This window comes from Marmota flaviventris, chromosome 3 (genome assembly GCF_047511675.1).
Source record: "Marmota flaviventris isolate mMarFla1 chromosome 3, mMarFla1.hap1, whole genome shotgun sequence".
Lineage (NCBI taxonomy): Eukaryota > Metazoa > Chordata > Mammalia > Rodentia > Sciuridae > Marmota > Marmota flaviventris.
This window is the reverse complement of record NC_092500.1, coordinates 177,213,794-177,234,904: the sequence shown is the minus strand read 5'-3', so window position 1 is coordinate 177,234,904 and position 21,111 is coordinate 177,213,794. Positions and strand designations below refer to the sequence as shown.

The window sequence follows — 21,111 nt, the reverse complement described above, 5'->3', positions numbered from 1 at the left end:
TAAAATGCCACCCTAAACTCAGCCTGTGCTGCCCCAGAAATGATGTGGGTGTCTTCTTCCTTCATGGACACGTCTGTTTGTTCCCTTCCCCAACCTCTATCCAAATAGTGTGAGGGTGCCCAGGTTGGGGCAGGGCAGCAGGGAGGGGTGATGGGGGCTCTGCACCCCAACAGGGCTGCTCTGTGACCTTGGCCTCAGGAGCCAAGGTTCCCACCAACCGAGCTGTGAAGGGTGAAGTAGAGCTGCTAGTCACACAGCGTGGCCAGGCCTGCGACCGACGTGGCATGCAGATGGGTTGAGACGCTTCTAATTGGGACTAAAAAACCCTGGGTCACATGACTACGTGGCAAACATGTGCTGCGGCTTCTTCCTTCACATGACCACATGGCCACTGCATGAAGGAGACCGCTGATGGAAGTGACAAAGCCAGACCCAGAATGTCACCATCAACATGCCCTGGCAGTCACACCCCGGCCTGAGGAAAGGGCGACCTTGCAGTCACCATTCTTTAAGCCACAAATGATCAGGTCCTCTTTCCTGAAGGGTGTGGGCATCTCCCTCATGAGACACCGAGACCTGCCCAAGTCTGTCTCTGAACGTGGTGAGAAGCAGACCAAGTGGTAAATGCCTTAGGTGAGGAAAGGCTCCAGATGACAAGAGTGAAAGTCAAATGGCAGAGGGAGTGACGATTCTGGTATTGGAGAAAGGCGGCATTTTGTCTTGATCTCTGCACAGGCCCCAGCATGTGGATAAATAAAGAGGATACCTTTATTCCTAACCAGCTGGCCCATCTGCACAGGGACTGCAGGCAGAGGCAGGGGTGAAAGGCCAGGTGTCTGGGTGCTATGATGAAGGACATGTTACCTATTTCAAAGTCCTCGTCCTCAGTGAGCATGTCTGCCTGCGGGACTGCCGGTGGGGGTGGGCACTTCTTCAGCTGAAACGCTGAGGGTCCAAGAAAACAGAATAACAAAGACAGCTGCATTTACTGAATAAGCAAAAATATTACAAAACTCTTCCTCCCAAAGCTACCACGCGCACACTGCAGCACCACAGGTACACATCGCCGCCTACTAATTCCCATCCCCCAGGGGCGTGTGATCCCTGCACCCCAAGTGACAGATGAGGTCCAGGGACACCAAGGTTACCGCCAGCAGGACCACAGGGTGACTGCTTCCCTGCACCTCCTTGCGTTCCGCACAGAGCGGCGGCTTCTTCATTTTGGAATGAGTCCAAGCCTGCTGTGACACAGCACAGCACCACATGAAGGAGTCCGCCATAACGTGGCAACAGGAGAAGCCATCACAAAGACGTCCCCAAACCATGAAGGGCCCCAGGAAACTCCGGCCCCAACGCAGGGCCATACCACAGAGTGTCAATGGCAGCCCTGAGGCGCTGGAGCTGGTGCAGAGTGGGGTCAGTCCCAGGGGAGACAGCTCCCGAACTCTCTGTCCTCCTCAGAGGGAGGGAAGGGAACTGACCGTGGAAATTGAGGACAAAGAAGCCTCCGTTTGAAAAGTCGCTGTGGAACTTGAGCAGGACTTGGCTGGTGGAGCTGTGAGCAGTTTCCAGGGCTGTGTTCCCGCTGAAGACGCCCAGCTGCGGTGCATTCTGGTCAGGACCGTCCCTAGGAACACAGACAGAGCCTTTGGAACAAGGGCGCCCTTGGCTGAAGAGCACGCTGTCCTGGCCCCAGAGCTCCCGCCTGCAGGAGCAGACAGTGCCCCTCCTCTGTGGGCTGGCACCTCAGTGCCTGCAAGGCCACTCTCCAGCTTCCTATCCAAGTCCCTCGCCCAGAGTCTAAATGCACTGGAGTCTCTAATCAGGAGGGAGATCCATGGAGACTTTTACAACAGAATCGAAGCATTTTGTAAAACAATAAAACATAACCATCCTCTGGACTGGGTTTAGTGTCTGATATCCACAGTCGACTCTGCAGTCCCTCTCGAGGTGATGTCAGCCCGGGCGTGGGCACTGGACATCCTCAGTGTCCAGACCTTTCTGCCTTCCGATAGCATCCTCTATGTGGAGCTGCACTGTGACATCTCCATGTTCGCCCCAGGATCTGCTCCTCGTTCTCAGGGCCATGGGGTCCCCCTTCTCACCCCCTCAGGACTGACCCAAAAGCCAGCCTCTCTCTCCCCGCCCTCTGCATCTATGCATGCCCAAATAAGACCAGCTATTTGCAACCAAAACCCGGCTTCCAATCCCTCCTGCTTGGGCACCCCGAGGCCATCTTAGTGCCCCTAGAATAAAGCCTACATCTGCATCATGAGTCAGCCAGGCCCTGGCACCTGCCCTGCTGTAGCCACCTCCTGCCCTCCCTGTGGGCTCTAAGGACAGGTCAGCCACGTTGCACGCAGAGGTTGGCCCCGTTGCACACGCGCACACACACATGCACACACAGACACACACATGCACACACACTACTGCAGTTCCTTTAGTCTCCATGCAGTTCATTCCAGCCACACAACCCTCCCCTGGAGGGCCTCTCCCTCCCACCGTGGTATCGCAGGGCCACAGTCGACCCCAGTCCCTTCTGCACTCTCACCTCAGAACTCCAGGGTCGGGGAGCCCTTCCCCAGGCCTCAGTCCTGCACAGACAGAGCCAGCCTCACCCCACCCGCTCAGGATCACCCCACAGCCCCAGGAAAGCCAGCTCCACAGCAGTATCAGGGCTGGTTGGGCCAAGTAGCAACTGGTCCCTGAGTAACCGTGTCCTCAATATTTCTAGAAACATCCAACAATAGCAAAGGATCCCACACCTTTTCTTTTAGGAAAAAAAAAATAACATTTAAAAATGTAAAACAGAAGCCAGGTGTGGTGGCGCGCTCCTGTAATCCCAGCGGCTCCAGAGGCTGAGGGAGGAGGATCGTGAGTTCAAAGCCAGCTTGAACAACTTCGTGAGGCGCTAAGCAACTCATGAGAGTGTCTCTAAATAAAATACAAGAAAGGGCTGAGGAAGTGGCTCAGAGCTAAGTGCCCTGTGTTCAATCCCCATACCAAAAGAAAGAACAAACAAAAAACTTAAAATAGAATAATTTTACTGGGAATGAAAGTGACCAAATTTTCTGTGTACATGTATGAATATGTAACAGTGAATCCCACTAATAAGAACAATTTTAATGCACCAATAAAAATATTTTTAAAAAAATGTTTCAAATATTTTCATATATTGAAAATAGTCCTGGACATCTCCACCACGTAGCAAGACGTAAAGGTCCACCTTGAAATCCACCCTCTCCACCTCTGGACTTTGCTGGTGAGCCTCTTTTCTACACCTATCTACCCGCTCACTGGGAACTGTAGTCTGCTCCACAGGAGGCGTGAAGGTGGGGTGGACAGGTCCTGGGTGGCCACAGGCTTTGCCGGGCTGTGCACCTACCAGACAGCGATGTAGTCGTTCACAGCTTCCGTCTGCAGCAGGGTGAAGTTGATGTACACCCCGTGCCCCGGAGGGACCGCGATCAGCCAGACGCAGTCCTTCAGAATCGGGTACTCGTCCGGAAAGCCAGGGGAGTAGATGGTGCCGTTCTCGGACGTCACGTTATACCCGCAAGGAGCTGAAGGAAGAGATCCACAGTGAGCCTGGTGCCAGAGGGTGCAGGGGGCAGAGCTCTCAGCCAAAGCGCCCCGGTGAGAGGTGACTGAGGTGCTTCTCAGGGTTGCCAAAGCGGTTCCCCCAAACCGGGAACCTGCGGAAGAGTCACACTTCTAACCCGAGTTCTCTCAGCCTCACTAGATACAGTCTCCAGATCTTCCAATTGCCTTCTGGACGGTCACTCCCACATGAGGACGCATGCCCATCACCTGGGACTGAGCTGATAACCCCTGTGGTCCGATGTCAAGGGCCATGTGGAAATGACACAGGAACACATATCTGGTGTTTCTGGGTTAAGTCATGGCCCTAAAGCCTATGTAAGCTGTCCACAGGGGGCATCTGAGCCCACTGCCTTGGAGCAAAGAGGCTACCAATTCTCTGCAGAGACACAGCTCAAGAAGCAAGGCAAAATTATGTCAGTGGTTCTTTCCTGAAGTAGTTCCATGTCTACTAATGTCAAGTTATGTGAAGAATCCCCGTGCACAGTCTATTTTTATTTTACTGAATAAATTGACATTTATTGTTGCCATGGCAATTATCTCACAGAAAAGTGATATGGCCAGGTATTACCAGAGCAATTTGAAATGTAGTCGCTAATTCAAATGGAGGATTGCACATCAAAGTCGTGGACAAGTAGACTTTAAACTAAAACCAAAAGCAGCCACCACGGACTGAGGGCCACTATAGGATCTTCCAGGACCATCAAAGACTGGCCAGGAGAGACATTCACTAGATGCAGCCAAGAGCCCAGAGCCCACAAGCAGACAGACAAGAAGAAAAGTGTAGTAACGGCTCAAAGTAAGGACTGAGGAGGCAGCACAGGCCACGCAGGACCACACAGATCAACACCCAGGGGCATCAGTGAGGGCGTGCACCCATGTCAAACGGACCACAGCTGGCCAAGGCTCCCGCCAAGTCATGGGGAAGGGCTGGGGAGAGCATTTGAGAAGCCTGAGACCTAAGTAGGGTTTGGATTCAGACACCCCAATTTATAACCTAGCAAAGCAGAGAACACTCAGAGCCCCGTTTCTGCACCTTTGGTGAGGCCAGGGCACGGTGAGCTCTTGTTTACAAGTTGACTCTGGTAATGACAGGACCACCTGCACCGAGATCAAATCGAGCACCACAGTCTCCACTCTAAGGCCAGAGCGATGACGTGAGTGTCCTGGCAGATGACCCTTGACCTCTAGCATGTTGTCACTCAAAAGCTCTTCCTCAGCGACCAAGGCCCCTACCCTTGTTCTGCTTCATACATGAAACCCAGATAACAAATCCTCCCTTTCACTCAGGCAACGAGCACTAATTGAGAGTCTATTGTGTCCCAAGAAGCATTTGGGGCTAGGACACAGCCGTGAGCAAGGGAGCCTGGTTCCTGCCGTGGTGGACCCTCTGGGATGGTGACAGAGGCCATCAAACATGCTCTGAAGAGAATGGAACTAAGCTGGTACAGTGCCCTCAGGGAGGATCAGATACTCCTGTCCTGAGAGTGAGGTTCCTGTCAGTGCAGGTGAAACTTTCTCAGGGCAAAATCATGTCCCCTTCCTGTGTGCAGAGGAGGACTGTAAAACACCGTGTAAGTCCCTCCCCATGCCACCTGGTTCCCAGAAGTCAGTGCCCTCCTGAGTGGCAGCAGGGGCACCTGTGGGTTCCTCCGGTGACCTCCCACTGGACTGCACAGAAGTGGGTGTGGGAAGGGCATCCCCTGCCTTCCCCCACACGCGGGCTCAGGTGCAGAGGGCAGTGGGAGCCGGGAGGTGCTCAGTGGGGCACCTGTGCCTTCTCTCCTTAAACATTGGCAGTGCTATTCCAACAAGGATCAAAACAATTCACATTGTGAAACCAGTGAAGTCCACTGAGAGAATTGTACTAAGATTGCTGCTTAAACTTAAAAGTGTGAGAAAGAGAAAAAACATCTTCCAGTATTAAAACACCAATAAATCCATTTAGTGTGATACTCCTGGCTTATGAACTCTTGGATATTTATGTCCAAGCACTGAGTGCTCAGTCTCACCTGGGGAGCACCAGGATGTGGCTCAGGCTCACCTGGGGAGCACCAGGTGTGGCTCAGTCTCACCTGGGGAGCACCAGGGTGTGGCTCAGTCTCACCTGGGGAGCACCAGGGTGTGGCTCAGTCTCACCTGGGGAGCACCAGGTGTGGCTCAGTCTCACCTGGGGAGCACCAGGGTGTGGCTCAGTCTCACCTGGGGAGCACCAGGGTGTGGCTCAGTCTCACCTGGGGAGCACCAGGATGTGGCTCAGTCTCACCTGGGGAGCACCAGGTATGGCTCAGTCTCACCTGGGGAGCACCAGGTATGGCTCTGTCTCACCTGGGGAGCACCAGGATGTGGCTCTGTCTCACCTGGGGAGCACCAGGATGTGGCTCAGTCTCACCTGGGGAGCACCAGGTATGGCTCAGTCTCACCTGGGGAGCACCAGGTATGGCTCAGTCTCACCTGGGGAGTACCAGGTATGGCTCAGTCTCACCTGGGGAGCACCAGGGTGTGGCTCAGTCTCACCTGGGGAGCACCAGGTATGGCTCAGTCTCACCTGGGGAGTACCAGGTATGGCTCTGTCTCACCTGGGGAGCACCAGGTATGGCTCAGTCTCACCTGGGGAGCACCAGGATGTGGCTCAGTCTCACCTGGGGAGCACCAGGGTGTGGCTCAGTCTCACCTGGGGAGCACCAGGTATGGCTCTGTCTCACCTGGGGAGCACCAGGTATGGCTCTGTCTCACCTGGGGAGCACCAGGTATGGCTCAGTCTCACCTGGGGAGCACCAGGTGTGGCTGGCCCCATGATTCCCTTCCCTTAGGCCGGTTTCCTAGGGACGGTTTTCAGGTAAGGGATGGTGCACTCTGCCACAGGAGGCTGCTATGGTTTGGATATGAGATGTCCCGAGACGCTCATGCTAGGCTGCGTAGCTAGGTTCAGAGATGGAATGATTAGATTATGAGAGCTGCGGCCTCAACAGTGGATTAATCCGTTTGATGAGTTAGTGGATTAATAATGTGAATGGATAACTAGGTGGTAACTGCAGGCAGGTGAGGTGTGACTGTAGGAAATAGGTCACTGGGAGTGTGGCTTTGGGAAGTATATCTGTCCCCAGCCCCTCTAGCTCTCTCTCCTTCTGGTTGTCACTGCCTGAGCACCTTTCCTGCGCCATGTTCTTCTACGCTGAAGTTCTGCCTCACCTTGGGATGATCAGAGAGTGAACCTCTCACACCGTGACCCCAAAATAAACTCCCTGCTTTAAGTTGCTCTTCTTAGGTATTTTGGTCCTAGCAATGAAAGCTGATCAATAGAAAGTCCTCTTTTGGCAAGCAGAGTTTAAAAACAGTATTTATGAATAAAAATAAGAAAAAATAAAGAGAGAATTACATTCTTTGTAGTCATTTTTATTCTAAACTATAAGGAGAGATTAATTTCTATATTTACCAGTCAATTTGGCAAAATCTACTTCTAAAAAGAATGTACATAACTTTTTATGTTGCTTGGGTGGCTAAATGACTTGTGCCAATTATGCAATTAAATTGTACTCTGCTTAGGAAATCTATTAAACTCAAAGAGTACATATTAGCTACCCTAATAATGAGGTTCTACACAACTTCCCACTCTACACACAGTTGAATATTTTACCGTGAGACATGTCAGGAGAGTGTGACAGGGATTAAATTTACTTAAAATATCTTAAAACTATACCTACATAATTTTTCAGTGGTAAAGAATTAATTAGGCCAATAAAATATTTGAAATTTTTCAACTACATTTCTAAGTATAGACAAATATATAATTATCAAATTACATAAAAAATTAACAAGCTATAGCCTTTTAAAGCATGTTTTGACAATTGTAACACTTTTGTTGAAATGAAATTTCTGTGTAATTATGCTATTGAAAAAAAATATATATATATATATTATAGCTACATTATGTTTTGAATTTCTCATTACTTTGGGCCATATTTTTTCTTTTGTTTTAATAGACATCATTGTTTTAGATCATAGCTTTTCAGGTAATTTTACAAATAGGGTCTTTATGGCTTAACATGAAAATACTTTCAGCATATTAATTCAAATTCATTTAACATTTCCTTGGGCAGATGGATGCCTTAAGGTTTAGAACTCTTGACTGTTAAAGGTCAGCGCTGGCCAGCTCTAAGGAAGCCAGCGGAAGTCATTCCAAGTACCTGTTCCTTTCTGAAGTGCTTTGAATCTGACAGCACTGGACCCTGAAGGGCCTTCTCAGCACAACTGCCCTGTGCCGCTGCCATGAATCTGGTGGCAGTGGGCGGCACCAGGCACTAGTGACAGATGCCTCAGTTGAGGACTCCATACGGTCAGCAGAAGGTGCCGGAGTCTCCGTGCAGGGCTGTGGAGCCCCGAAAGCTGGAGTGCATCTCGGAAGTCCCATCTCGCTTCTCAAACAGAGTCTTCTTATAATTCGAACTATCACCTTCCACAGGCACATGAACTCCTGGGTGGGAATGCTCCGCGGGCTTATGTTCTTACTGCATCCAGTGTGGACAGGGTACTAACACACATTGAGGGCCTTCAGGAAGTCTTCTGGATAGCCCCTCTAATTGCAACCAAATCTCATGTTATGATACAATTTTAGGTGAATCTCATGCTGCAGTTTTTTGTTTTGTTTTGTTTTGTTTTTATACTGTTCATGACCTTATTGGTAAAAAAAAAAAAAAAAAGAACCATAACTAAGAATCCTGGTCTGGTAAAGTTCTCGGCCACAAAGGTGTCTGGCCTTGGCTGTTGCTCTGGGAGGTCCCCCTGGACACCTGCAGGAAGGCTTGGAGTGGGGTGAGGCTGGTACCACTGGTAGTGCTGGGGTGGGCTCGTGGCCACACCCGGAAGACCTATGGTGGGATTCAGGCTGGTTATGACTCTGATTGTCCACTTGGGTCTCAGCTGGCAATCACCCATGTCCATGGGACGCAGCCCATAGAGACTTTGATGCTATGGTTCAGGTGAGCATTCCAGGTGGGCGGCACTCTGTATGTGGTTGCAGGTTGATGCGGAGCGAGCTGTGTGTCCTCTCCTCCCTGCCTGTGTGTCCTCCGGCTGGACGACTCCCACACCCCTTTTCCTGTTAGCAATGATGAGCATGTTGTAGTTTCTTGTACCTTCGTGAGTTTCTGTGATACTGGACCCCAGGCTCGTTTTGGAGTCTGAAAGCTTAAGTCTCACAGTCTGGCTGACTCTGGGTGGGATTCCACACCATGATGGAATTAGAATATACGGCTTCACTTCAAAGTACATCAGCAGAAGGGTATTTGGTTATTTTCATACTAACAAAATAATTCTAAACCAAACCAATTTTTTCCATATTGTAAAATTCAACTAAAAGTAATGAAATCAAATTAAATATTTAATCATTCTTCTTCAATATCAACCCAAGGAATCTACTTTACATGAATTCAAATTCAGGGAAAAATAAGACATAATTTTAATTCTGGCAATTTCAAAGTGATTTATGCATATAAATATCAGTTTTCTAGGTAGTGCTGGAGGATGGACCTACTCATGCTAACCACCTGCTCTACCACTGAGCTACAACTCCAGCCCTAAGTGTGTTTTTAAGTGGAAAGTAGTAAGAATTAAAGGTTTTTAAAAATGTCTTAATGAAAGAAAGACCAGATAATTGCTCATATGCTTAGTCTCACAAAGCCAATTTATAATAAATATTGAGCCAAGATGAGAAATTTTCATGTACAGCCAAGATTATTCTCTTCATAATTGTTTTTTAATGGAAAATATAGGTGAAATTTGTGACTTTTAAGGTCTACTTGACTTGCTTGCTTTGCTTCTTCAGTAGAAATCCAAACCTGGATAGTCTCTCCCTTTCACCGGGGGGTAAAGTGCTCAGCATTTCAAAGCTGCACGGAGCTGGCCACTTTCTTTCTTCGTTCAAAGGTACTGTGTTTATAAGGCTAGAACACTGGGTTTCCAGGAGATTTTCCGTTACACATCATTCCTCCTAAATGCTGTACCTCCTCAATTCATTTCACCTTGGTATTGAAAAAACGTCTAAGTGATAAAAATTGGAGGTTATAGGGAATCTGTGAGAAAGGACCCAGCACAGAGGAGGGGGCGTCCAGTGAGCCCGGGTCATGCTCCACATCTGTAGGATCCTGACAGCATCTCCCTGGAGTCCCCAAGGCCAAGCTCCTGCTCCGAGCCTGCTTATACCTTCAGGGTTCTCTATGTCCACAAAGCACTATTTGCCCATCAGGGCCCACTGCAAAATGGACTTGGTGTCACGAGACACAAATGCGATGTGCGATTACAAGAAGACAGACCTCAGATCAAATCCACAGACACCCTTCTCCCCTCTGATCTCACACTTTGAGGGACCATTGTGCTCAGTGCTGTTTTCCCTCTCTTCTTCTGCACCTCCGCTCCACCCGCTCCTTGGCCTGGGGTTGCAGTATAATTGTTTATTCACTTGTCATCCTTATAGTTCCCTTGAGACCAGGGCCTATTTGGGTTTTTAACATTTTAATATTTGGTAATATGTTCCTAAACTGCTAAGTGGCGTGAGTGTCACACAGGAGATTCTCAATAAATATTTGCTGAATAAATGGGTGAATTGCTGTACATGTTCATTTAATATTTGCTGCACTGCTACAACCATGAGAAGTTAAACTGCCCCCGAGAAGGACGACGGACCCACCGTCACATCGTGGGAAGGGGTGGTTCCAGTTTCTGTTGATGCCGTGCTGACAGGTGAGGACGGGGTGGCCCAGGAGGACGTACCCTGGGTAGCACTCAAACGATATGGACTGCCCCACACTGTAATCCGAGTTGGTCATGTACCCGTTCTGGAAAGGCGGTGGGTCCGGGCAGTTCTGCAATTCATAGGCTGAAAGGCAAACAGAGGGCAAGAGGTGAGTCAGGCTTTCTGAGGACCAGTGTGGCTGGCTGCACACAGCTTCTGAGGTGGACTTTCCCGACACAGGCTCTAAGAAATGTCTTTCCAAGGAGTCAGTTGCCATCCTGAATAAATTAAAGAATAATTATCAGCAATAGTGGAGTTATAACCACACACATTTAATGAGTACTTACTGTGTGCTTTAGAGGAAATATAGCATATACCAAAAAATAAAATTGACAATATTTACCTTGGAAAGAAGGTACAATTTAATTTGAAAAGTAATATAAATGATGATAAAAATTGCCTATAAAGAATACTGAGTTAGCATGGGCCCAAAGCTTTTTCTTTTTCTTTGTAATTTAACAGAGAAATAGGTAAGAGTGGTTTACCTTGTGATCATACCCCTCAGTGGCTCTGAGACTTTTCTTTTTTTTTCAGGATAATATATGGCTTTATTTTCTATATGAGAAAAAGCAGATAATTTAACAATAGAAATCACATATATATCTTGTTTCCCAGATGAACTCTATATTTCTAGTGAATGAAATCCATATTTTAAACTTAGAGTCTCCTATTTCATTGAATGTGGCTCCCTGAACTTGCTACTCATGGAAGGAAGAGAGGTTCAGCTCTGAGTGAGCACGTTGCCCTTTGTGGGGAAGCAGCAGAAGGCAGGAGTAGAGCTCTATGGGAAAGACATGCCTCGCAGCAAGATCTCTTAGCTGCTCACTACATAAATTTTAGATAGATCATTTAGCATTTCTTTTATTTATTTGTTCTAATTAGTTATGCATGACATCAGAATGTATTTCAGTTCATTGTATGCAAATGGAACACGATGTTTCATTTCTCTGGTTTTGCAGGATGCAGAGTCCCACCATTTGTGCAATCGTATGTATCCCCAGGGTAATGAAGTCCTTCTCATTCCACCATCTTTCCTACCCCCAGGCCCCTCCGAACCTCTCCCCCCCCCCCTTTGCCCACTCCAAAGTTCTCTGAGGCCTTTTTTTAAAGGACCTGGTTTTCTTCCTCTTCTCCCTCTCCTCCTCCCTAACCTGAGTGCAGGGAACAAGATTACCCTGAGTTATCTGTGCTCCACAGGAAGGAGATATCTCCAGAGGACCTAGAAGTGACAAGGGAATCCCAACACACCATCAGGGTGACGTGGGACCCCCTTCTTTAAGGAAGTCTTTGAGTAGCTCTTTAACAGCTGGGTTTTCCCTGATGGTCAGACTCACAGCCTCAGGGAAGGAGTCCCTGTGTTTCTCCTTTTCTAGTAAAGCAATAAACCTTTTCTTTCCTTTTTCTGAAAACCACGTACTCATTATTAAATTATCACGGATTAGCACTGGGGCAATATACTTCCCATATGACCACTACAATCTAAGTGCTTTCAACCAGAAACATGAACTGTAGTCGTATTGTTTTGCCTAACTTTATTTATTACACATAAAATAGGGAAATCCATTCCATTTTCTTTAATTTTTCTAAAAAAAAAAAAAAAGTAAAAATAAGACTGTGGAATCACGAAGGTGGTAGTTGCTCTGGGCACAATTTTACGATTCGGAGTTCACCATGCTTTGTCATTAACTTGGTGCTCCTTGGGAGAGGGGCTAGAGGACCAGACCACACCTACTGTTTGCAGCCCATGCTGCTAAGTTCTGCCCATTAGTAAGAGTTAGCTAGTGTGTGGAGTGGGTGCAACTCCTGAGGTGACCCTGTGGCTAAAGAGCCCTGCAGGCTGGAGCACACCCACACAGAACTGGGGTGGGGACTCGCTCCTCACAGTGACAGGCTGAGGAGGAAGCTGCTGGGAGCCACGCCACCACCTTCAGGCCAGCTACCCAGGACCCCCGGGACCCAATGAAACAGAAAGGACTGGTGACTCTATAGGACTGACGGCAAACAGAGCAGTGACCAAAGATGCAGGGACCCCAGAGAGCTGGCCCTAGGGAATGGCCTGGAAGAAAATTCCAACCCTGCAGGTGGACAGTTTAGCCATCAGCACCTGGAAGAGGGTGGGTTATCTGAAATCTGTGAACTCACACTGAGAGATCATTCTCTCTACAGCGCCTGCTGGGGACTTTCTGGATTTTGGACTTTCTGATTTAACTGCCTGAAGTGGAGGGGAGGGACAGGAGTGAGGGGACAAAGGGAGCAGGCAGCTCGCAGGGCCGGAGTTGCTGGTGGAGGTCCACACAGAGTCTTAGAGCACAACACAACCAGAGGGCGCAGAGCAGGAACTGGCTGTGTTCACGGTCTAGTCGGGATAACCCAAGGTGGACCACCATGGCCAGATGTCTGCCGGGATAATCAGGGTGTGCAGGACGGGGGCTCTTGCCAGTCAGAAGAGCGGGGCTTCCTCAACACCTGCCGAATGCTGAGTCCTAGGGAGACGTGAAGTTTCACCACCATTCCTACGTTTTCTACATTTCGGGAACTTCTAAAAGGGCATGTTTTCTCCTTAAAATAACCATATACAATGATATTAGGTCATCTGGATGACTCACTGATGGCCACATGATCAGGGACCCTCTACAAAAGCAGAGTGAACAATGCTGCAGGAAAACTGGGTTTAAGGCTTAGCCTAGGAAGTAATGACATTTACAGGGATCCCTGCTCTGGGAACCTTCAGAGAAGAAAAGCTGAATGTTTAAACATGTTAATTGCAGACTTATTTACACTAGAGTAATCCAAATGTCTCAGCAAATTATGATGTATGGACTCAGGTGCCACACAGTCACTTTGCTCAGTCTTACGCGCGCACACGCACGCATACACACACACACACACACACACACAGCCCCAAGCTGCTATGTGCAGCTCCAGGCTTTTGACTTGGCAATGGTGTGGAAGTTCCGCCACACTCTGGCTCTCATTCCATCTTCTCCTGGGTTAGTGATGTGCGGCAGGATCCTCTCCTGATGCTGGTGGCCGCTGTGAGCCTGGCCAAGGGCCTCTGGTCATGACCCTCCAGGGGGCTTGTGCTGGACCCTGGTGCCGCACAGACAAGGGGCACTGAGTGCATTTCCAGCTCATGATGGGCCCCAGGCCATGAGCATGTCAGAATCCAGGAGCCCCTGTGTCCACACACACACAGGAATGTGAGTTCTCTAGACGCCCAGTGTTGTGAGATCCGTGGCTGACAACAGATCAAAATGGGTGGATCCCACCTGTAGCCGGCAGGCCCACTTTTCAGTGCCCCCAGGTTGTAATGGTTATCATACGCGCAGTGTCACCACATCTGACCCCAGCTGACAAGCAGCTGGAGAGCACAGGAGTCAGTAGGCATGGCCCACTGTACCATGAAGCAGGGGCAGCTGTTGATGCTGAGCGACTTGCTAACCCTGAGCTTTCTTTGGATGAGTGGCCCTGAGAATCAGTATGGAGACCAAAGACAAATTGGCAACCAGAGAATGAATGTGCTTACCCATACATGCACACATGTGGTTTGTCATCTTGAAATACCATTTATAACAAGGGTCTAATTGCCAAGTGGGTGTTCTAGTGCTGCTTTTGGCAAAGCTGGATTGCACACAGGACTACTGAGTCAGCTGCCCAGCGCCTTCCGTAAGGGTCTCCTGCAGAGGTGATGACTACAGGGCTGGCCCTCAGCACGGTTAGTTGGAGCTCTCACATGGTACTTGAAAGACCAGACACTCAGAGGATCTGCTAGTGAGCGTGTACAGAACACCAGAGCGTAGGGCCAAGTGCAGGCCTGTCTCGCTCGCCCTGACGCATGCACCCAGCACCCCCATATCTCTGTTCCCCTACTGCGCTGCTCCCCGGCCACCCTAACCCAGAGCACCACAGAAGGCCACAGGAGGCTGTTCCTGCAGCAGGGCCACATGTCCTAGAGAGAGGCCCAGTGCGTATGGCTGAGATTGCTCTGCAGACCTGTGCACTTAGATGGCGTGGACAGTCCAGGCTGGGCTCTGACCTTCAGCAATGTTCCTGCCGGGACAGGGGCTGGCCTACCAGAACCAGCTGCTTGCTTCGCATTTCAAGGTTCCCCCGCGTCTCCTGCATTCCAACAGCTCCATGGAGCTTCCTCTTTGAGACTCAGTATCTTTCTTTTCCATAGCACCAGACTCATTTCTCAAAACTGCATTAAGTATAATATGATCTTCAGTGGAAAACTTTGCTCATGACTTAGCAGTGCCGTGGAGGTGCCTCACGGGCATCAGTGACCACACACAGTGAACCGGGCACTGGTGATGGGCATTGCTGGTATGCATCCACAGCAGGCAGCGGGGTTCAGCACAGACATCTGCAGAACACAGTCCTAGGCAAATGAATATGCGCAGTCCCCTACCTCCTTCGGCAGTTTGTGGGGTGATTAACTTCACTGCAGCGAAGTTCACATCGGGGTATGTGAACCCAGAGGAGAAGGTCCAGGCCTTGCACCGTCCATGTCAACAACCAGGTTGAGGTGGAGCATGCAGGCTGTTTCCAGCTTCTCGCCCATGAGGCTCTGCGTCACAGCTGTAGGCTGCTCTCCTAGTTACTCAGGAGTGCTCCTTCTTTTCTTGATGGCATCTGCATCACGACTGGCTGCCCGTAGAATATCTCACAGGTACAGTATCCCCACTCCCGCCATTCGCAATGGCTACGATGACATGCACTAAGGGAGAGCTGCGAGCTTGTAATCAGAACCAAGTCCCCAGCTGCCTGCTCTACATAAAGGTGGTTTAGTTGCTGCTCCTGAAGGGAAAATTGGTGTCCACTAAACAGCCCACTTCCCATAAACCTGATTCACACAGAACCCACAGCTTTGGGACTGTAGTGATGAATATCAGATTTACCATAACCTATTGTCTTCTAAAAATGACGTATGTCTGGCACATATCTAGCAAAAGCAGGACGAAAAGAGTAGACCTCTGGAAAACAAAGATCTTTTTAACTTTCTATGGCTAAAGTACTTAAAATCACCTTTAAGACTGTCAGCACTGGACAGTTCCGTCCCCAGGCTGTAAGTGCTTTATCATGCAGGGGACAAAAACAGACACAGAGACTCAATATGCCCAAAGACAGAACCACCAAACCCAAAGGAAATGAGACCAAAACTGTTAGTGCACCAAACCTTCACAAGTATTATCAAATCTAAGTTCCAATCAGCCATGCTAGAGCCATGAAGCAAAATGGCATCCAGAATTGTATCTCCCAAAAGGAATCCTTCATGTGGATCTGGGAAAATAACTTGGGATTTGCACCCATCAGTCTCGGCCATATTCACATCAGGGGTTTAAGTGTTGAGTGTTACGGTGACAGTGAGCCCTGTAGTCACCCTTCACTATCTGCTGCTCTTTGGACCGCCGTCCATTCAGCTGGGAAGCACTTCTGTGGTAATCTGTTTCGCAGCTCTTGAGTTGGGAAGGGGGCACGTGAACTTCACAAACTTAACAAAGTTCCTTACAAGTCATTTAACTTCAAGACAGCTGCGTCAAAAATGTTTTTGACCTTTACATGGTCATAAATAAATGACAAGGCTGAAGAATATGGTGCACGGCCCAGACATCATTGAGAATGACAAGAATCATCTGTGAATGGCAGGCAGCAGCTGCCTGATCCATGCATCATACTGTGGGTTGTTAATTAGAACCGTAGCCGATGAATCTTAAGTGGAAGCTGGAAATGTCTATGCGACCTACAAATCAGAGCTGTCACTTTCCCAGGCTATACATTTTATAAAATAACAGATACTACTAAGCGATCTAATTACTCTCTGTTAGATATCATAGCCTACCAGAAATTGGAACACCCCAAATTTATGTTCTTGTTTTTTATTTAATGATTTTATATCTCTCACTTATAACTCTCATTTGTAACAAAGATGTTTTTAAGTGATTTTTTTACTTGGAGCACTCAGAGTTGGGTATCAATCAGAAGGTGCTTATCTTCCATGGGGACTCACAGATCCACATGTCCAAAGGCCACAGGACACCCAGGAGCTCGGCAGACAGGTAGCTGACTCTGGAGAGGGCCCGAGCTGACCCCAGGGGGCCCCACTGCAGGTGCAGGCCAGAGACTTCCAGATGCTCATGAAGCAAGAGGGAAGGGAGGGAGGTGGCCCTATGGCACCTCATGTATGGCCTAGGGCTAAACCTGGGCAATTTCTAAAACAGGAACCCACGGCAGTGGGCCTTTGATCTAGGCAATTTCTACATGTATATTTTTGGTGGAGTTTGTTTGCGAACTACTATTTTAACGCTTTTCAAGTTAAAATGATCAGTAGCTTTTGGAATTATGTTTACATAGCTACCTGGAAAACATCAAGAGAAAACCAACACAATTCTTCACATTCCTTTTAACTATGGAGTTTAGAAATTATTTGAAATAAGCAAATTTGAAAACTACATGGCAAATCGTACTAGAAAGGGAATGCATATTTGAGTTTTTGTGGTATTGTTAAGGGAAGAAAAGAGGAATGTTGAATACAGAATTAAAAATATTCAAAATGGAAATGACTTCTCAAAATTTTTTACTGTCAATTAAAATAGACCAATTAGGTGGTAGCTAATAGTTTGAAATATATTATTGTTATACTTTTCTTATTGGCTCAGATTTTAAGATGTTAATTAAAATGAGATTTACCTGTAATAATCTAGTTTAATATGATGATCAGGAATAAAATGCTATTAATAAAAATGTAATTAATTAATTAATTACTTTATTTAGTTTTGGGTACCAGGGATTGAACCCAGGGATACTTAACCACTGGGCCACATCCTCAGTCCTTTTTTTTTTAAATTTTGAAACTGGGCCTTACCAAGTTTCTTAGGGTCTCGCTGATCTGCTGAGTCTGGCTTTGAACTCACTATCCTCCTGCCTCAGCCTCCCAAACCCATTGGGATGACAGGTGTGCACCACCTTGGCCAGAGAAATGCTTTACTTTAATAGAACCCACTTCAGTAGGAACTGAGGAGACGTGGGGAGAATTGAGAACAATGGGAAGGAGAGGTGCATTCACACCGGGGACCCCTCACTTCCCACCTATGTTACCACAGTCAGTCCTTGTCCCCAGTGCCAATCCAGTAAGGAGGACACACTTTTAAGAAAAAGGGAAAAAAGCTTAATTGCTTTGCCAGTAAAAGAGAAGCATAGGGAACTCGGGTCCCAGAGGCTGCGATTCTGCCCATGAGCAGGAACAGGGGTTTTTAAAGAAGTGATTCATCCACCCTAAGTACAGGCATGAAGTCACGGATGGTGCGACTCTGTGTTGTGAACAACCAGAGACAGGAAAACTGGTCTGTGTGTGTCCTGTGAATTGAAACGCATTCTGCTCTCATGTATAACAAGTTAAGTAAATAAATAAATTTTAAGAAAAAGAAGTGATCCAAAGCCTCTTCCAGGTGCTCCCTGTTGGAGCTGTAATTCACTTGGGAATTTGGGAGATGGTCATTTCTGAGATCTTCTGGTGCCATCCCCCAGTCTGAATCACTGAATGTGTACATCACGGAAGTGGCCTGGAGACCTTCTCTAGGAAATGTTCACAATGTCGTAAGTTGATTTCAAATTGAAGCCAGAAATCTGAACTGTTGTGAGTCCTTCAGCTGAGTTCTCTCAGAGTGAGGTTATTCAGAGTAAACCTTGGAGGGTAGGAGTGTGGGGTGACTATGGCAGCCCTCCCACTCTTCCTGCACTGGGCCCCCTCTTCTGGAGCAGAGCCTGCTGGGGGGCTGGGGACATGTGTCTGGGCTGCAAAACCAGAAGCGACTCTCTCCCAGCTTTCCTGTCAGCGAGCAAGCTCCTAAAACCCAGGCCGGTGAATGGAACTGGGAGGCTCAGCCCTGTCCCCAAGTCTTGCCTGACACTGTGGCCCTGACACTGGAGGTGCAACAGCCACCTCCAAGTGATGGGGGCAGTCCCCCTGTGCAGGTTTCACCAGAGCACGCCTGAAAGACTGCATCAGCCTGGGGACAGAGGAGGGGCTTCTGACGGACTTGATCAAGACCTTTTGAAAAACCTCTCCCTTGAGATGAAAATCCTCATCAAAGCCTCTCACCAGCTTTACCACCTAGGACTTTCTCAGGGGCTAGAAGAACCCTTTGGAATGTGTCCCCTATGCAAATAGGGCCCTGTCCCTCTGTGGGAGCTGGGCTCCTGCAGCCCTGGCGATGGGAGGAAGTGCACTTCTTCTCTGGGAGATGCTGGAGAGCAAACATGGCATCTGGTGGTCCACCCTGCTGGCTGGTGCAGCCTGAGAGGACCAGAGACAATCTGAGGCAAACGCACAACCTTGAGCCCAGAGGAGAACTGTCCCAAGGTCCCTGATGGAAGCCATGGGGAGCCCTGGGTGCAGAAAGAGCCTGCTGCTCACGGCCAGACGGGGCTGCTGGGCTGCAGACGAGCACCCCCAGTATCAGGTCTGCTCCACCCCATCACCTGCCAGGCAGGAGTGTCCCCAGAGACCAGTGCCAAGATCCTGGCAATCAAGAGAGGCCCAGGAAATGAGGGTCCTAGGAGACTCTTCACACAGACACCATCCAAACCAAGATGCTTCTTGCCAGGGGCAGGCGCGGTCAGAGGGGGTGCTCTAGCCAGGGGCTGCTCCCTTTCAAGATGGAAATTTTTAGATTAATGTTTCTAAAGACTTGTTTTAAAATACAAAATGCTGCCTGAAGGGGCAATGATTTAAGCCCCAAGACATTTACATATCAATGCCATATGGAAGGACTTTAAATTTCTACTTTCAAATTTTTAAAAATATTCCCACTGGTATTCACTCCACCCCTCCCTGCCCCTTGGCCTCAACTTCATGAGGAGGAGACTCCTGATAAGAGTTTTAGGTGCTTTGGAAATGAGGAGGGCCACACCCAGGGCCCATAACACACTAGAAGTGACCACAAGATCCCTTTAAAACAAATTCAACAAGACAGCTGCAGCAGAAGAAAATGAGATTTGATGTCTCCACCAAACTGTAAAAATATGTCAACTAAGTCAAGCAGGCCCCACGCCACAAGGCAGGGCAGCCACGCTTCCCCAGCAAGGGCCGGGACCTCAGCTTGAGGAGAGTGAACCAGAGCAGCCCTCCATGCTGCTGTCAGTAGGCAGAGCGTGGCCTCTGCAGCTCCTGGAACTCACCCTGGACTTGCTGGAGTCTTCTCTGTTTGTGTTTTGAGGGTGGCTGAGTCTCACTAGGACAGTGTGTGTGGACTTACACATGGATTTTAGGTGGGCATAGGTAAGTTTGACGGGTGGACAACAAGCCCAGGGCGCAGCCAGGAGAAAGGCTGCTGTCACAGCACCTCACCACCTCTTCCTGATCAAGTGCACTTGTGGGGTGTGTGTGTGTGTGTGTGTGTGTGTGTGTGTGTGAGAGAGAGAGAGAGAGAGAGAGAGAGCAGTCTACACATACTTGGAGCACTGTTGGGAAAGATCTGGACAGGCATGCTGTAATGTGGCAGGAGAGGCCACGCCCAGGGCCTCTGAAGGCAAGTGACACATGCAGGCCCAGGCCACCTGCAGCTGGAGCAGGAGCACTCGTCCTTCCCAGAGGAGGAAGAGCAAGACGGTACCCGTGCAGGTGGACCACAGCCACCTGTGAGGGGAAGTTGCTTTCTCTCTGAGGTTTTCCGTGTGCATATGTGGCTGTGTGCATGTGTGTGCATGCACATGTGCGTTCAAGTATATGCATGTGTACATGTGTGTGTGCATACATGGGCAGGTTTGCATGTGCATGAGTGTGGGTGTGTGCACGGGTGCCATGCATGTGTGTGTGTGTTTGAAATGTGAGTGTGTGAATGTGTGTGCACGTGGGTGTGTGCAAATGCCTTTCAAGTAAGAAGTGACGCATCTGCCCAGGAGGGTGACAAAGCAAGCCGGGAGCAGTGACGACTGACTGGTGCGTGGCCTGTGGGGTCTGCTGAAGCCCGGGAGACGAGCCTATGCCACAGTGTGGGGAGAATTAGGTCTACACTTGAACATGGAACCCAGCCTCCTTCCGTAATCAGTTATTAAAGCTGTTCTGAGGTCGGTGTGTAAAGTCGAGGAAGGCTAAGCCACATGGAAAAGGAAGATAGGCTGCATTTGACATTTCCAGTTTCATTTGATCTAACAACCGCCAAGGAAAGGCCAGATAAATTACTTCACATGAAATGAAAATGCTGAACTTTTTCGCGTGTCAAAATGCTTTCATAACATGGGAGATTCCACGTTAGGATGCTGAATGGAGGGCTCTGTTTCCTCTCTCCTGCGTGATCTCAGCCTGACCCAAGCAATGCCTGTGGCCACCTCAGCATCACATGCTGGCATGTATAGGGGACACTGCCAGCTCCAGTGCCACTGTGGCCTGACCCACATGCCAGAGGACTCCAGGTCCCACAGGGACCGGAGTGGAGAGAGGCTCTGTGGCTGGGAAGGCAGGAGAGGCACCAGGGTGGGAGGGGGGTGTGGGAGGGAGTGTGGGGGGAGGGGTGTGGGAGGGGTGTGTGGTGGGAGGGGGTGTGGGAGGGGGTGTGGGGGGAGGGGTGTGTGGTGGGAGTGTGTGGGGGGAGGGGTGTGGGAGGGGGCTGTGGGAGCCCCGCTGGAGCTGCTCTGCCTGCTCTTCCTGGGTGCTGTGTGTCCTCAGCCTGATGACAAACATAGCTCTGCCACCCATTAGAACCCAACATGAACGTTAACCT

The 21,111-nt window shown here is 49.1% G+C and overlaps 1 protein-coding gene across 1 annotated transcript in view; it reads right to left on the bottom strand.

Annotated features, from left to right (window-relative positions):
- Positions 1–21,111, bottom strand: part of Csmd1 (CUB and Sushi multiple domains 1) — a 1,338,703-nt gene that overhangs the window by 118,445 nt on the left and 1,199,147 nt on the right. The window contains exons 42-45 of the mRNA XM_071609340.1: positions 10,286–10,474; positions 3,386–3,563; positions 1,482–1,627; positions 865–945 (exon numbers count right to left, since the gene is read on the bottom strand). Of these exons, the coding sequence (XP_071465441.1) occupies positions 865–945; positions 1,482–1,627; positions 3,386–3,563; positions 10,286–10,474 (594 nt within the window). The remainder of the gene's footprint in view (positions 1–864; positions 946–1,481; positions 1,628–3,385; positions 3,564–10,285; positions 10,475–21,111) is intronic.